The 18,994-nt window shown below is 38.0% G+C and overlaps 1 protein-coding gene across 9 annotated transcripts in view; it reads left to right on the top strand.

Annotated features, from left to right (window-relative positions):
• The window catches only part of adgrb3 (adhesion G protein-coupled receptor B3), a 418,594-nt gene that overhangs the window by 216,692 nt on the left and 182,908 nt on the right, over positions 1-18,994 (top strand). For all 9 annotated transcript variants that reach the window (XM_061910386.1, XM_061910388.1, XM_061910390.1 and 6 more), the window contains 3 exons: positions 4,539-4,703; positions 9,829-9,993; positions 16,623-16,787. In XM_061910386.1, the coding sequence (XP_061766370.1) occupies positions 4,539-4,703; positions 9,829-9,993; positions 16,623-16,787 (495 nt within the window). The remainder of the gene's footprint in view (positions 1-4,538; positions 4,704-9,828; positions 9,994-16,622; positions 16,788-18,994) is intronic.

The following is an 18,994-nucleotide window of genomic DNA, read 5'->3' on the forward strand; positions in this document are numbered from 1 at the left end:
GCAAGATAAGCACTATTCCACTGTGCCATAAGAAGCTACGCATAGCACATGTTCTGACGTTTAGGGCAGGTCAGCCCTGATTAACCTACACTCTAGGTGTCAAACTACCGTCCAGAGAGCCAGATCCGGCTCAAAGAGTTATTTTTTCAGGCTCACTGGTTCATCCATTTATTTTCTCCCGATTGTCCCTTTCTAGGTCGCATAGGTGGGGGCTGGAGCCCAACCCATATGCACTCGGGCGGAAAGCGGGGAACACCCCGGACGAGTCGCCAGCCCTCACTGGTTCATACAAAAATCTCTGCGAATCCGGCTCTAATTGCAAATTTCAGCAAATAAGAACATCACCTAGCACTATTAATACCAGCCCCCAAACATCTTCTGTCATTCATGCATTAGTAGTATCAATAGGATGCAGTGCGTTAACTATTCTTACGAAGAGTCCCGTGTTACCTCCAAAACTGTCAATAATTGAATTACGACTAAAATTGACTTTAACTGTTAAGCCCTGTCGGTATGAAATATCACATTAAAGATGCATCACAACCAAGATCAAGAGTGATAAATGTGACAACGAGGCATGCTCAGATCGGCCACGTCTGTTGGATTCTGCTGAAGTTACAAACCTCGCTGGTTCTGATTTTTATTATATGCATATGAAATATCGTAGTTTTTCCCTAGGAGTTTTCAGGATGACGAGGAGGTGGTTGATCAACAATCATTGTATTAAAAAGAGCAACCACAGCGTGCACACAAAGCGGCTACTATTGCCCATATTACCTCCATTTTATCCAGTCTTCATTAGCTTCCAGTTTAATTCCGCATTGAGTTTAAAATTTTAGTCCTGACATTTCGTGCACTGCATGTTGAGGCCCCTCAGTATATCACTGACTTGCTATGCTCCTATTCTTCAGGGTGAAGCCTCCGGTCTTCAGGCCAGGGTCTTCTAAAGATCCCAAAAACTCGTTTTAAAACCCGTGGAGACCTGGCAGTCCAGACTATAGCTCCCAGACTCTGGAACAATTTGCACCAGTCCACCCGTGATCTTGACTATGTTGAAACGTTTAAGAAACATTTCAAAACTTCTCTTTTTTAGTAAAGCTTTTATATAATGCAACTTTTAATTATCAGTTTTCATCCACTTTTTATCCTTTTTGTTGGCTCTGTTGTTTAATTTGACTTTTTGTGTTACTTCACCTATGTTTTGTACAGCGCTTTGTGATTTTATCTGTGAAAAGCACTGTTGTGATCTGGTGCCCGGATCATTTATTATTTCGATTTTGAGTTTGTTTGTGCACTTCCTGGTTTGTTCTGTCACCATGGTTGCCTATTAGTTTCACCTACCCCTTGTTCTGGACTTGCATCTGTTGCTAATTGTTTTCTTCAGTATTTAAGCCTGCCTTTTTCATTTACTCGTCCTCGTCTCGTTAAGTTTTTGCTACACGCAATCGATGACTTCGTGGACTCCCTTCTTTGGCAGTAACTGTGTCGGTCTTGCTAATTTTCTCGCTAAGCTTGTTGTTTTTATAGCTCACATGCTAGTAGCTCTTTGTTTTGCCTGTTGTGCCCCGTGCAAGTGTTTCTGTTTGTTTCCTTAGCTCCCATGCTAGCGCTTTTGGTTTGTCTTTTCTGCCTAGCACCAGTGTTTCTGTTCTTAGCCTGTTTTTAGTTTAAATAAACTATTGTTTCTTACCTGTACGCTGTGTCCGAGCCCGATCTGCATATTGGAAGAGCACCACCTGCAACACGATGCCACAAGGTCGTTACAAGCACTTTATGAATAAAATTGACGTACTTACTTATTGCTACAACCCCCTTCTGTTTTTGCGATGCATTTTCAAGCTCTCAGGCGGTCGGAAAATGGAGCTCTTCAAGCAGGAACGAACGAAAACGAGTGTATATTTTTATTTTAAATTCACAGTTCCTCCATTAGTTTTTAAAAGAGGGTCAGATAACTCCTGTGTATTGTTAAAATCAGCACACATTTGCACGAGGTCCAGGAAACATATTTTTTTTGTTAATTGCCCATTATACAACATATATGCGTACGTGATTCAATTCTGTTCGACCCGTGATATCAAGTGTACTTTGAACTGTGGCCCCCTGTGTCATCAAGTTTGACACCCCTGCTCCTACCATTTAAATGGTTTAAATGTATTTTGTTTTTCGAAATTCAACAGACCTTGTCGCAGCAGGCCAAAAGCGGAACCAAACCAAACGTCTATAATTCTGCTTATGATCTCATAATCTAAAACTTAAGGTGATTTAAGTTAAAAGTTAAAGTACCACTGATAGTCACACACACACACACACAGACTAGGTGTGGGGAAATGACCCTCTGCATTTGACCCATACCTTGTTCCACTCCCTGGGAGGTGAGGGGAGCAGTGAGCAGAATAATTTTGGTGAATTAACCCCCAATTCCAACCCTTGATACTGAGTGCCAAGCAGGGAGGTAATAGGCCCCCATTTTTTATAGTATTTAGTATTCAAAACCCCCCGCCACCAAGTACTAACCAGGGTTAGTAGTTGGATGGTCCAAGTCCAAGACCGGACGTGCTCAGGGTAGTACGGCCGTGTGCCAAAGTTAAAGGGAATCTTGGATTTTCACATTAAAAAAACCCGTCCCTAATAGTTTCATTGTCAAATGATTTGGATGTAGGTTATCTCCTCAAATTCACTTTGCAGTCTTCCATTCAGTCATTACATTCCCTTCATCTCTGGGAACAGGACGCTAGGAGTTACTTGAGAGACAGATATCAGACAACTTATTTTTTCCACGAACAATTAAAAAAAAAAAAAGTGCTTTCATTATTTAATATCGCCGTGTATTGCCGGCTGTCACGACTAGACATGAATTGTCTAACCCAGTGGTACCTCTGGGGGTACTTGAAGGTATCCCAAGGGGTACGTGAGCTTTTTCTAAAATATTCTAAAAATAGCAACAATTAAAACATCCTTTATAAATATAGTTATTGAATAATAATTCAACAAAATATGAATGTAAATTCATAATCTGTGAAAAGAAATGCAACAATGCAATATTCAGTGTTGACAGCTAGATTTTTTTGAAAATGTTCCATAAATATTGATGTTAAATATTTTTTTTTTTTTTTGTGAAAAAATGTTTAAAATTAAGTTCATGAATCCAGATGGATCACTATTACAATCCCAAAGAGGGCACTTTATGTTGATGATTACTTCTATGTGTAGAAATCTTTATTTATAATTGAATCACTTGTTTATTTTTCAGCAAGTTTTTAGTTATTTTTATATCTTTTTTTCTTTTCAAAAAGTTCAAGAAAGACCACTACAAATCAGCAATATTTTGCACTGGTATCCAATTTAATAAATCAGAAACTGATGGCATAGTGCTGTATTTTACTTCTTTATCTCTTTTTTCAACCAAAAATGCTTTGCTCTGATTTGGGGGTACTTGAATTAAAAAAATGTTCACAGGGGGGTACATCACTGAAAAGAGGTTGAGAACCACTGCTCTAACCTACTGTATGTCTCTTCTGCTCACATTTCCATGTTCTGCTCTGTAAAGTTAAAAAAAAAAAAAAAACTTTGAGCCAATCGCGTAACGTCCTCTGCAGTTCGAGGAGGAAGTTGCCATCTGTCATCCTGTCGATGCAAAATTAAATTGCTCGAGAAACAAAACCTTTTTTTTTTTTTTGCCAGCGTGTGTGTAAAATTAGAAAGTTAAAACAAAACGCTTTTTGTCCTTCAAAGCTTGACTAATATGGAGTCGGAATTAAGACAAAGCATGCATTTCGTCATCTCATTCTCAAGAAACAAAACATCTTAGTATTTTCATGTGTTTTTGTTTCTTTTAATGAATCTGGGTTTAACATATTGAGGGAACAATTGTTGCAGCAGTGTGTCTTGAGGATCCAAAAATAAAATCACACCATCTGGGGTTTAGAACAAGCTTAAAGACAAAATAATTGCCTGCCTTGGGAGCATTTCCTGCATCGTTTGCATGCTTGATGTCTAACCCGCGAATAAAATATATTTCTTTAATCTGATATTTAGGGGTTATGGCTGCTTGTAGCTGACAATACGGCAGGTGAGACCGCTGTTGCAGAGGTGCAAAATCTGGTTACGGGCTGTCTGCTGTGTAATGATTTGCTCAACTCTCGCCGTCCTGCGTTAACGTTTAGTTTTTTGCAACCCGACTGGAATCCGCACGCCGCAAAAAGTGACACAACACCCACATTTTTGCTTTGAAAGTCTGGAAGCGTAATGTCGCTCTTACACTTGGCTGCAGTCTGAGGCATTAATTAACATCCTCACATGGAAAAGTTTGCCAATATATGCTAAATTTACATATAAATTACATAAGCAACATGATTTGTGATACAAGCCCCATACTGTCCGTGTGCTCAGTGTTTCATCTAATGTCTTTATCGCTAATCATTTCTCATTGATTTGATTTCCTTTTATGACCCAGCATAGTTGATTATTGCCCAGTTTATGTAATGGGCGCAGCAAGGGGGGGGTATTGATCAGGCTTGACACCTTCTCTGTGCCCGCAGTGCACGGTGTATGGGAGGAGTGGTCGCCGTGGAGTCTGTGCTCGTTCACGTGTGGCCGGGGTCACCGCACTAGGACTAGGATGTGTGCGCCCCCACAGCACGGAGGCCGGGCCTGCGACGGACCTGAGACACAGACTAAGCTTTGCAACATAGCCCTATGCCCAGGTATCATCTACCTATAGGAAGTTGCCCTTCTTAGCGCTTCATCATTTATTATCCCGAAGAAGTAATAGGTCCAGTTGGGAATATTCATCCTTTTTTCAGCATCTAGCCAAAAATAGAGATTATGCCGTGGGGCCCCAAATGTTGCTGCCCTATGTGAAAACCTTGTGCAGTGGTACCTTGGTTTTCATTAGTGATCCAGTCGAAAAGTTCAGAAAGAAATGATGTATTGTGATGTACATTGGGGCAAAAAAGTATTTAGTCAGCCACCGATTGTGCAAGTTCTCCCACTTAAAATGATGACAGAGGTCTGTAATTTTCATCATAGGTACATTTCAACTGTGAGAGACAGAATGTGAAAAAAAATCCAGGAATTCACATTGTACGAATTTTAAAGAATTTTTTTTGGTAAATTATGGTGGAAAATAAGTATTTGGTCAACCATTCAAAGCTCTCACTGATGGAAGGAGGTTTTGGCTCAAAATCTCACGATACATGGCCCTATTCATTCTTTCCTTAACACGGATCAATCGTCCTGTTCCCTTGGCAAAAAAACAGCCTCAAAGCATGATGTTTCCACCCCCATGCTTCACAGTAGGTAAGGTGTTCTTGGGATGCAACTCAGTATTCTTCTTCCTCCAAACACGACGAGTTGACTTTATACAAAAAAGTTATATTTTGGTTTTGTCTGACCACATGACATTTTCCCAATCCTCTGCTGTATCATCCATGTATCCATTTTGGTATAAACTCAACTCGTCGTGTTTGGAGAAAGAAAAATACAGAGTTGCATCCCAAGAACACCACACCTACTGTGAAGCATGGGGGATTGATCCGTGTTAAGGAAAGAATGAATGGGGCCATGTATCGTGAGATTTTGAGCCAAAACCTCCTTCCATCAGTGAGAGCTTTGAATGTTTGACCAAATACTTATTTTCCACCATTATTTACAAATAAATTCTTTAAAATTCCTACAATGTGAATTACTGGATTTTTTTTCCACATTCTGTGTCTCACAGTTAAATGTACCTATGATGAAAATTACAGACCTCTTTCATCATTTTAAGTGGGAGAACTTGCACAATCGGTGGCTTACTAAATACTTTTTTGCCCCGTTGTATATGTTCCAGATAACCATTTTATTGAAAACATATATACTTTTACTTGCAGCAAATGATGCAAACTACATAAATGCCACAAAAAAACATTTAATTTGACAAATAACTTGATTAAACACTGCGATGAGTGGAGCGGTACCTTTGTTCCTTTCCTTAGTGGTACAAACACCAATGTACCGCTGTATGTCATGTTTCCATTTGTTTTTAAAGGGGACCTATAACGATTTGAATCTACATTTGCAACACTTTGTTGGGGTCTATATCAGGGGTTCTTAACCATCGTTTCTACCGTAGAGGTGCCCCGGGGCCCACTGAAATATTGACACCGAATTAAAAAATCTTACTCTTGATTCAATAAATGTATCTTACCAACTTAAAGGGGAACTCCACTTGTTTTCAAATTTGTTTCAGAATCATTATGAAAGACATGACAAAGGATGGATTTTTTTTTATGTATTCTAAATATTAAATAACAATTAGCCCCACTATTTCGCCCATACAGTTCAATAAATAAACATTCAAAAATCACCAACAACATCCTCATCTACATATTGAATATTAACCGAGTATTAGTGATATTGTTATTAAAAGCGCTAATGCAGAAAAACTATTTAAAGTGACAACATGATCACTTACCTGTGTGCCTATGTTTACATTATCGAGGGGTCTGCTGCTTCCTTGCTGCCTGTATATTTATTCTCAATCATAAATGATGCATCTCACCTGAGAGATATAATCCAAGAGGTTAGGACAGTTTGAGAGCCATTTAGGACCTGGAACTGGTGAGAAAGACACGCAAAGCACCTGTCCCCCGCCCCACGGTTATTACTATTACTTTGTCATAACATCTGTACGTCAGAAAAGGAGTAATTCAGTATAGGTCCCCTTTAAAAATAATACCCTGCTAAAATGTTGCTATTTTTTTTTAACCATCCCTTAATTATATATTACACAAAAGTGAGTACACCCTTAACATTTCAGCATACATTTTTATTGCATTGAAACTTCTCAAGAGACAATACTATATAAGCTTGAATGTACTTGAGAATATTATATGTAGTGCTATGTTTTGTCCAAGTTTCGTATATATAGTTTCTTGAGAATATACGACAGATTTTTGTTGAAATGTGAGGGATGCAATCACTTCTGTGAGATAATGTATCTAGAAAGACATGTGGACATGTGTGTTGCATGTGTACAGTATTGTACATGTGCGTGATGTTTAAGCTGACTTGCAAAATATTTTTACCCAAAGATCACATTGACCAGGCCTGGGCAATTATTTTTGGCCACATTTAGAGAAAAAAAATGTGTCTGGGGGCCGGTACATCTATTTTTATGAACACTAATACAAAACCTCAAAATAATGTCTGATTGAATGCTAAAAACGTTAGGACAGACCGCATTAAAAAACATAATGGAATTTAAAATGTTTCTATGAAGGATAAAACACTGAATATTGACAAACTATGAACGTCGATCGACACATTTTTTAATCAAGTGAAAGGCAACAAAAATGCAACAGACCGTGAAATATAAACGCGAAGGGTACAAAATAAACCCACCTACAATCTGATATATCTGATAAATCACTAAGCTTTAAAACTTTGTTTTGAAATATCCTTCCGCGTATGTGGAAACGATTCCCGCCCACATTGCTTGTTGCCTCGTCTGAGCTGCTGTGATTTACATCAATATAGTAACTAATTAGATGGCCATAGTAACTGATTAGATGACCATAGTAACTGGTATATCAGCCATAAGTGCAGATTCCAACCATTGAAGTACTTTGTATCGTTGAAGACTTACGGTCATTAGAAAACATCAGTGCACATCATAATGGCAGCTACACTTTCCATCTTAAAGATCTAAAAAAATTATTTGGTATTGTCCGGCGTGCCATATTGAAATGCTCAGCGGGCCGCATGGCCTTAATTTGCCCAGGTCTGACATAGATGTTTGTGTGAATAATAAGAGTGCTTTCCTGTAACAAAAGGATACTTAAAAGCAGTAAAATCTTCAAGCAAAGTATAACAACACGCCCTTAAATTATAATTTTCTATTAAATCAGTGTGATTCATAGTTTAAAGCTTAATTGTCAGTTGTCTGCTCAAAACCCGTTCATTAATCAAGGTTGCCTGCACTTGGCTTATTAAAACAAAGAAGGCTAATTCTTGTCTTGACAACATTGTGAGTTGTTTGCTTGTCTTCAAAATTAACAGAACAGAGAGTTGCCCGTACAAGCAGAAGTACATTTGAAGGATATTCCTGGCAAAACGAAAATTGAGGTGTGGAAAAAAAATATTAGAACATGTTTTAATTGGTTGATTAAGGACAAACTTGTTATAATACAAGGTAAGTCTGATGTTAAAAGGTATCAGGTTGTCATGACATGTGATGATTCATTTGTCTGACTGTTTGACAATAATTGTGCATTGCATTTTACACATAGAGTCAGCAACCCAATTAAAACTGAACTAGACCCAGTTGTGGGTCCAGAACTCAGGTTTGGGGAATGGCAAGGGTGAGATCCATTACAATGACAAAAAAGAAGACAGACCATTCGTATAAAAATGATAAAAATAGAAGCAGTTGTGTCGCGTAATCACAATGCATTCAACCAGAACAAAGTTGAGTCGATGCAATTTAGCAATTGTAAAAAAAAAAATCCTGGAGTGTCAATGATACACACTAAAAAATAACCCAATGTTAACCCAACTGCCGGTTCAGAAAAGGTCAAACCCCTATTTGAGTTACTTTAAGTCAACATATTGGGTTAATTTTTTCAACCTGGCTTTTGCGTTGAATTATTTAACCAAAAAGTTAAGTTATGATAACTTAATGTTGGGTTATTCCCAACCAAACTATTGGGTTGAATTATTTAACCCAAAAGTTGAGTTATACTAACTCAATGTTGGTTGATTCATAACCTAACTATTGGGTTGAATTTTTTTAACGCAAAAGCTGAGTTATGCTCACTGCAATCCAATCCACTTTATTTATATAGCACATTTAAACAACAATACCGTTTCCAAAGTGCTGCACAGTCATGTTAAAAACAATATTAAAAAAACAATATTATGCTCCACCAATGACTGAATAAAAACAAAAAATAAATAAATATAAAACCAATATTAAAAAAAACAATACAAAAACAAATATGATTAAAAACAATTTTAAAGGGTAAAATCAATTAAAACAGTAAAATAGAAATCAAAGTGTATAAAAAAAAACAGAGGACAGAGGATCACAAAACTCACGTAATTATGGGTTATTCCAAACCCAACTATTGGGTTGCGCAATTTAGCGATCCTTGACCAAATATTTGGTTAAAAATTATACATTTTACTGCTGGTTTTTCCTACTCCTTCCCAAATACTGATCAAAAATATTTTTATTTAATTAAAATATACTCCAAAAAAGCAAGATATGAGAGACATTTTTTTTACAAGAATTGCCGTGTATGGTCAAAGTAGTTCTATACAGCATGCTCAAATATGTTCTTGTACATATAATGTGTGATTGTAAATAATATTTAATAAGATTAATCCTTAAAAATTTCCCTTCAAGAAAAAAGTACCTTTTTAATTAAAAAAAAAAAAGCCTTTTACCCAAAAGTGCATTACTCATTGAAAAACAACCCAAAAATGGCTCATAGTTTTGAAAACTTAGTAATGTAGTTAAACTAATACCATTATAACACAAAAAATGGATTGCTCTTCATAAAAATAACTCAAAATTTTAACCCAACACTCGCAACTCATAAATTGGGTTATCAAAGTAACCCCAGTATTTTTTAAGTGTGTATCGTCCTATACACAAAGTTATTTAATACACTGAGCATGCATTGAACCATGGACTGCACTTCAGTCCCTAAATTTGCATCCATGCTGGCTATACGTTGTTCTATCCCACTAAATCTCCTTCTATTTGTGTCTGCTCTGTTTTTATTTTTGATTTCCACCTCCATCACTTGCGACGTGCTTGTTGTGTTGTGGCCGGTGCCTCAGTGGATGGACAGTGGCAAGAGTGGAGCTCTTGGAGTGATTGCTCAGTGACCTGTGCCAACGGCACTCAGCAAAGGACCAGGCAGTGTTCGGCGGCCGCGCACGGGGGATCGGAGTGTCGCGGTCACTGGGCAGAAAGCAGAGAGTGCCATAATCCTGACTGCACAGGTAAAACGCCAGAGCCCCTTTAATTCCATAGCTTGCTTGGATGTCTAAATGTGAAAGGGTGAATTGAAGGCCATATGCATTATAATTATTATAATCCTTTTTAGCAGAGATTTAGGGAGGAAATCATTGGCTAAATTGTGATTGGATAGTTTAACAAAGATAACAAGAGCGAGTACTCTCCTCACATTTCAGCAACCATTTTTATGACGGCATGTTTTCTCAAAAGAGAAATAGAAAATAAACTTAGCTATTCAAAGGAGTCATGTATTGCAGATTATTGTGTAAACCAGGGGTCCCCAAACTTTTTGACTCGGTGGCCGCATTGGTTTAAAAAAAATTGGCATGGGGGCCAGGCTGTGTGTGTATATATATATATATATATATATATATATATATATATATATATATATATATATATATATATATATATATATATATATATATATATATATATATATATATATATATATATATATATGTATGTATGTATGTATGTATGTATGTATGTATGTATGTATGTATGTATGTATGTATGTATGTATGTATGTATGTATGTATGTATGTATGTATGTATGTATGTATGTATGTATGTATGTATGTATGTATGTATGTATGTCTTGATTGGATTATCCAGAGAATAGTGCTCGATACCGTGGTAGAGCGCAATATGTAAGTGTGGGAAAAATCACAAGACTACTTTATCTCTACAGAACTATTTCATGAGGGGTTCCCTCAATCATCAGGAGATTTTAATGGGAGCATTCATATACAATGGTTTATATAGGGCACAGAGTGGGTGAAAGCGGATACAACTTCACCCTCACCTATGAACCCACGCCAGGAAACCAACCAAAAAAGAGCAGAAAATGAAACAACATCATCTGGTACAACCCCCCATTCAGCAAAAATGTCTCAACCAATATTGGCCACAAGTTCCTCACTCTGATCGACAAACAGTTCCCCAAAGGCAACACCCTAAGAAAAATATTCAACAAGAACAACATTATATTGAGCTACAGCTGTATGAATAACATACAACAAATCATTTCAAACCACAACAAAACAATTGCAGAAGGACTGCCTGCCCCCGGACTAAACGACTCTGAAACCAATAAAGAATGTAACTGCCGCAAGAAATCTGTTTGCCCTCTCAAGGGGGGTGCTTACAAACATCAGTCGTTTACCAAGCAAAGGTAACACGCAAGGACATTAGCACATCCGACACGTACGTAGGATTAACCGAAGGAGCATTTGAAGCCAGATGGAATAATCACAAGGCCTCCTTTACAAACCAGACCTTGCGGAATTCTACAGAACTCAGCAAGAACATTTGGAACCTCAAAGACAATAATGTTGAATATTCAATAACATGGCAAATTCTTGCATCCAGCATACCTTACAACAGTGGTAATAAAAGATGCAACCTATGCTTAAAAGAGAACCCGTTTATTGTATATCATCCAGACCTGTCATCCCTCAACAAGCGCAGTGAAACCTTATCAACATGCCGTCACAGACGGAAATATCTCCTAGGTAGTAACACATGAGCCAATCACCACGCCCCTACGCCTGCCTGTACCCACACCCGCTCTGTGCCCTATATAAACCATTGTATGTGAATGCTTCCATTAAAATCTCCTGATGATTGAGGGAACCCCTCATGAAACAGTTCTGTAGAGATGAAGTAGTGTTGTAATTTTTCCCACACACACATATGTATACATATATATATATATATATATATATATATATATATATATATATATATTCATATGGTCATATGTTTTGCAGGTTTCCCTGCTCATCAAGGGATTTCCTCTTGTGTTTTTTCCTGACCTAACGTATATTCCGCATTTTCCCCGGTACTGAGCACTACATACTGATAAACCACAGAAACGTTGACTCTGTAAATATGTGTATATATATATATATATATATATATATATAGAAACATATATATATTTATATACACACATATATATATTTGGAGAGCGAGGATGTCACGTAATAGATGGGAAAATGCATTTTTAGACAATATGATTTGCCTGAGGGTTTAGGAGACACAGAGAGTGAGTAGTAGAAAACGTACTAGAAAGGACAGATAAAAAAAAAAATAATAATTACAATTGAAATATATATATATATATATATATATATATGTATATATATATATATATATATATATATATATATATATATATATATTTTTTTTTTTTTTTAATTATTTTTTTTATTTTATTTTATTACATTTTTTTTATTATTTATTTATTTTATTTTTTGGGGGCGACTTCCCGCGGGCCAGATTATGGACGCTGGATTCGGTCCGCAGGCCGTAGTTTGGGGACCCTTGGTCTAAACAGCTCTCTTGTGTACAAATATGCATGAAAAACATTTTTATGGTTGCATGAGTGCTGGGGGGTGCTGCGGTTCAGGAAGGAAACATGAATTCCAACACGTACTGTGCCCTTCCGAAGGACAGTAGTGTCCTTCAAAACATCTTTGAGCTTCAACTTTCCTTCATGGTCATTTTGGGGAATCCCATCCCCAAGAGGACGGTTGATAACAACATTCCTCGTTTCCTTGCTCCCTGTAAGTTTATTGTAGATCGTAATTCATGCCTCTCACCTGCAAAGTAGATGGCTGGAGATATAATCTGACAAGATGGGACACATTGACAGCCATTTAGGACCTGGAACTGGCCAGAAAGACACGAGGACAGTAAATCTCATACTGTAAGATACACCCAAGTTTTATGTCTGTACCTTTAATGCCTTAAAAAAATGGTTGATGTAAGGTGAGGGGTGTATGTACTTTTTATTAGATACGGTTTTTATTCAAATTCATTTAAACATATATGTATCTTTACAACATGTCCAAAAAGGAGTAGGAAATCCTACCCCTTTTCCACTTCATATCAATTACTTTCACATATGTTTTCGCTCCTTGTACTCCATGTGCACATTTGAAACATTTCACACATTACACTCAGTGTAGTGTTAATACAACAATTGTCTTCATAACTAGGTAAGTCACTTATGATAAGATAAATGGTATATATTTTTTCCTCCTTAAGTATTTTTCTCTGTACTTTTGTAAACACTTGTAGTGGATCATGTTAGTATATTGTTTCACTTCCTTACTTAATCAATTAAATAATTTCATTGCACATACTGATATGCTAAAAGTATTTAGTGTTGTGCATGCATACAAATGTTTTAGGTTACATTTTTCTCAAAGGTTGAATTTCTCTTCTTCCGTTGAGAATAATTGTTGTACACTCTTGGGTTGCAGGTTGTAGTTTGCTTTGTGCATAATTTTGGCTATTTGCAAATGCACCAAATCTTTGAATTTGAATATTCTTGAATCAATAAATAAAGGGTTTGTATGTTCTCTATATCCAGCATTGTGCATTATACTAATTGACCTTTTTGTAACACAGTTAGCGAATGTAATGTACTTTTGTAGCTACTTCCCCATATTTCTGCACAATAACTTAGCTATGGTGACACCAGCAATCAATAAATATGGAGTGATTGTACATGACAATCTCTATTTTGATATTTTTAAATGTATATCTTTTTAATTTTAATATTGTTGAAGGTGTAACACCAATATTAATTTAGTTAGTTCATCATTTTCATTAGGTAAAGAAGGGTAAACAAACCATTAGCTGAAGCGATACAAAAGCAAACTTTTCTCCTATAATCTTTCCAGGATAGTGTGATAGAATAGTTAACATTTGTTTCTATTATATCACAACACAGATGGTAGTTATTTGGCAGATTTAGCAGCAGAAAAAACAAATATACTCTCAATCACCACTGTTTTATATGACATGTTTATACAAAGTATCACCTTTTCTATTAACATCAAACGCAACAGAAGTCATAGTTTTATGGGGAATGGACTTAAACGGGCTTGACCTGAATGCATTAATCATTAGCCATGTGTTTAAAATGTATTGTTTACTATTGAAGGTCATTTGCATCTGTTTTATGAAAACTAAATAACAGTCAGTTCACTTCTTGATGCTGTTGTGGCACTCAAATGTGCAAAGGAGCATTTAAAATGTCAGAAAGCAAGGGTATCAAAATTTTGTGTTGGTCTATTAAAACTGTGTGGCAGAAATAAACTGTTTTTGGGATAACATTTCCGGAAATGTAAATACAAGGGGGCTGGACTTCATTATCTCTTCACTCCCTTCCCTGTCAGCCTTATTTTGCATAATCCTGCGAACCACCGTCCTCTACAGCAGTGATTTTCAACCACTAGTGTGCCGAGAGATATTGTCTGGTGTGCCGTGGGAAATTATGCAACTTCACCTAATTGGTCCAAAAGATATTTTTTGCAAATCAATAATCATAAAAATGTGCTGTTGTCTAGTGCCTGTGCAGTCTAGAGTTTGACAGGGTAATCTTGTAATACTCCATATCAGTAGTTGGCAGCAGGTAATTCATTGCTTTGTAGAAGTCGGAACCCGTCGAGGACGATTTGTCGTGATCCCAATATGCAGAGCACAACGGGAGACAGTGTGCAGGTAAAGGCACTGAAGCATAGGGCTGGCTTTGTAAAACAAAAGTATAACTGAACTGGCTACAAAGTCAACAAAAACAGAATGCTGGACGACAGCAAAAACTTGCAGTGTGTGGAGCAAAGACGGCGTCCACAAAACAAAGCAGGTGCGGGCAATAGCACTCACAGGAAAGTGTGAAGCTGCTACAGGAAAACACCAACAAAACAGGAATGGTCACCAAAATAACAGTGAATCAAATCGAATCGAAAAAAATCAATATATTATCGAATCGTGACCCCAAGAATCGATATTGAATCGAATCGTGGGACACCTAAAGATTCGCAGCCCTAATATATACTATATATGTTAGGTCATGAAAAAAAACACAGAGGCTATATGAACACATTTTTGTAGCGTACAGCATTTCCAAGTGGGTTTTGAGGTATGCCACTGCATTTTACAGATAAAGCTTGTTCTTCAGGGTCACACTGGCCTGAATCACTCGCACCACCATTTGAGAAGTGCTGCCTTAGTTGCATAAATCCCAATGCTAACGAAATGTTTAACTGCCAAAAAGGAGAGGACTTAAAGGGGCGCCTTGAGGAACGCCTCAGTTATGTAAATAACAAGTTTGCACTCCAATGTTCAATGTTTGCTTGTGTAACTGAAGGGGTTCAGGCGCTGCTTTTCTCCACATGAGAGACATGTGTGCTAACTACCGAGCTAAACATTGGGGCCATCAACCTGACAGCCAGCACTGTTCCTGAGATTCCATTAGTGGCTGTTCTGTTTTGTTTTTTTTCTAATGCATGAGGAAAAAACCTTTTTTAGTGAGAATCATAGCTGTGCTTTAAGAAAATAAGAATCATGTTCAAGACCATGCTCTACCAATTGGATTTGTACAATCCAGTTAGAAAGGCTGTACGGCTTTCACAGAATTCAGGGTTAGCCGTCCATCTTGTCCGTCAACGCCATCGATGCATTAGAGGCTCAACGATGTCAGCTTAGTGGCCTCCATCAAGCCTTGTCTCATCTTACCGAGGTCCTCTGATAATCTCCTGATGTAGTTTACATTTTTTTGTGCTGCTGCTCCAACCTATTTTTTTTTTCACTGTGAATATCTAATTTCGTTCTGAAAAACTGTTACAAACCCTTTAAACATGACAAGTCCACAAAAGCAAGAGTAGTGACGGGCCTTTCAAGATGTGTTTTTTATTCCAATTGGTGTGTTCAATTGGCCGGGGAAATGTTGTTATTGACTTCACGCGAGGATCATGTTTTTTTTTCTTTTAATGTGAATATTCAATGAGCGCTACATTTTTAGCAATTTAAATGTATCAAAAGGTGAGTAATCAAAAGCTTTTGGGACGCCACTGAGAAACTGCTTCTTTGTGAAAAGTAATTACACCTCCAAGGCCAAACAAACATATTTTCCTTGTATATTCAAACAGCGTTGAATACTTTCATATATACCAACTCTGTGATATGCCTAAATGTTACCATTAAGATACAAGTAAATATTTACAGCATAACAACCTTTGCAGAGGCATAGCAAGCCAGTAGTGAGTTTATTCCAGCAATATCTGCTTTGAAAAAAAAAAAAAACTTAACATGAGGTTTCTGAAGTGAAGTTTAGGGACTTGATCAGTGCCTCCCCAGATCTACATGACTTAGTTCTGTTTCACGTTTTGAAGCGGATGAGAAATTATTTATCCGTAGGAGAATTGTTCTGTATGTGCCTTCTGCCTCTTTAGACTTGGGCATGGGAATTACTACATTGCTGAAGGGTAGCGTTGTTTTGTCTAATGTGCAGTTTAATATTCTTCATTACAAAGGCATAAAAGCTGCTGCTGGTTATGGCGACTTTTGAAATGATTGCGCTTCAACGTTGGCCACATGAGGTGAATAATCACCATTTGCAGAGCCACTTCGATAGCTATAAAACGCGCGCGTCCTGCTAAGCGCTCCAAGTTATTTTGTTTAAGTCTGGATTTCCTCTGCAAACTTAAACTAACAACATTACAAGAATGACAGCATTTCAGCTGGGTTGTCTTATATTCTTGTTTTACATTTATAGTGGAATTCGTCAACAAAAGTTGTTTTTTTGTTGTTGCAGCAAACGGCCAGTGGAACCCTTGGGGTCCCTGGAGTGGCTGCTCCAAGTCCTGTGATGGTGGATGGCAGAGGCGAACTCGGGTGTGTCAGGGAGCGGCGACGTCCGGGCATCAGTGTGATGGCAACAAGGAAGAAGTCAGGAAGTGCAGCGACCAACGCTGTCCAGGTGAGCGAAAATACTTTAAAACAGGGGTGTCCAAACTTTGGGTTGCCAGCAAGACAGTACATGATCAATGATCATGTTGACCTAAGCAGTGTATCCATATCCTATGTAAATATCCACTGGTGTTGTAGCTGCAATTTTCTTTTCCTCATCTGGAAATCGTCTCAAGGGACACTACCATTAATAATAATGCTGAGGAAATGCAGTACATCATGTAAATATATGACCCAATCCAAAAAACCTAACCTAGTCACAGTGCAATAAAAAAAAAAAAATAACTAGCATAAAAAAAATCAACAAACATGGTCACACATAACATAACCTGCTCATTGAACTTTGTGGATATTATTGAAAAAACATCCAATCAACATAAAAACAATCAAGATGACACACCTTTTAAATCCATTACAAGGGATGATGGGGAAAAGCAAAACACTCTCCTCACACTTATGACAATTTTAAGGAGGTTGTCAAGGAAGTAAACAAGGTAGGAGTTGAACTTTAACATACTCTTAATAACTAATTATAATAATTATATAATATATATCATATATATGTATATGTATATATATATCAATCAATCAATCAATGTTTACTTATATAGCCCTAAATCACTAGTGTCTCAAAGGGCTGCACAAACCACCACGACATCCTCGGTAGGCCCACATAAGGGCAAGGAAAACTCACACCCAGTGGGACATCGGTGACAATAATGATCCAGTGGGACGTCTGTGACAATAATGACTATGAGAACCTTAGAGAGGAGGAAAGCAATGGATGTCGAGCGGGTCTAACATGATACTGTGAAAGTTCAATCCACAATGGATCCAACATAGTCGCGAGAGTCCAGTCCAAAGCGGGTCCAACTCAGCAGCGAGAGTCCCGTTCACAGCGGAGCCAGCAGGAAACCATCCCAAGCGGAGGCGGATCAGCAGCGCAGAGATGTCGAGGCGGATCAGCAGCGCAGAGATGTCCCCAGCCGATACACAGGCAAGCAGTACATGGCCACCGGATCGGACCGGACCCCCTCCACAGGGGAGAGTGGGACATAGAAGAAAAAGAAAAGAAACAGCAGATCAACTGGTCTAAAAAGGGAGTCTATTTAAAGGCTACAGTATACAAATGAGTTTTAAGGTGAGACTTAAATGCTTCTACTGAGGTGGCATCTCGAACTGTTACCGGGAGGGCATTCCAGAGTACTGGAGCCCGAACGGAAAACGCTCTATAGCCCGCAGACTTTTTTTGGGCTTTGGGAATCACTAACAAGCCGGAGTCCTTTGAACGCAGATTTCTTGCCGGGACATATGGTACAATACAATCGGCAAGATAGGATGGAGCTAGACCGTGTAGTATTTTATACGTAAGTAGTAAAACCTTAAAGTCACATCTTAAGTGCACAGGAAGCCAGTGCAGGTGAGCCAGTACAGGCGTAATGTGATCAAACTTTCTTGTTCTTGTCAAAAGTCTAGCAGCCGCATTTTGTACCAACTGTAATCTTTTAATGCAAGACATGGGGAGACCCGAAAATAATACGTTACAGTAATCGAGACGAGACGTAACAAACGCATGGATAATGATCTCAGCGTCTTTAGTGGACAGAATGGAGCGAATTTTAGCGATATTACGGAGATGAAAGAAGGCCGTTTTAGTAACGCTTTTAATGTGTGCCTCAAAGGAGAGAGTTGGGTCGAAGATAATACCCAGATTCTTTACCGTGTCGCCTTGTTTAATTGTTTGGTTGTCAAATGTTAGAGTTGTATTATTAAATAGAGTTCGGTGTCTAGCAGGACCGATAATCAGCATTTCCGTTTTTTTGGCGTTGAGTTGCAAAAAGTTAGCGGACATCCATTGTTTAATTTCATTAAGACACGCCTCCAGCTGACTACAATCCGGCGTGTTGGTCAGCTTTAGGGGCATGTAGAGTTGGGTGTCATCAGCATAACAGTGAAAGCTAACACCGTATTTGCGTATGATGTCACCTAGCAGCAGCATGTAGATGCTGAAGAGTGCAGGGCCAAGGACCGAACCCTGGGGAACTCCACACGTTACCTTAACGTAGTCCGAGGTCACATTGTTATGGGAGACACACTGCATCCTATCAGTAAGATAAGAGTTAAACCAAGACAGGGCTAAGTCTGACATACCAATTCGTGTTTTGATACGTTCTAATAAAATATTATGATCGACGGTATCGAAAGCAGCGCTAAGAT

The sequence above is a fragment of the Nerophis ophidion genome, linkage group LG09 (assembly GCF_033978795.1).
Source record: "Nerophis ophidion isolate RoL-2023_Sa linkage group LG09, RoL_Noph_v1.0, whole genome shotgun sequence".
Classification (NCBI taxonomy): Eukaryota; Metazoa; Chordata; class Actinopteri; order Syngnathiformes; family Syngnathidae; genus Nerophis; species Nerophis ophidion.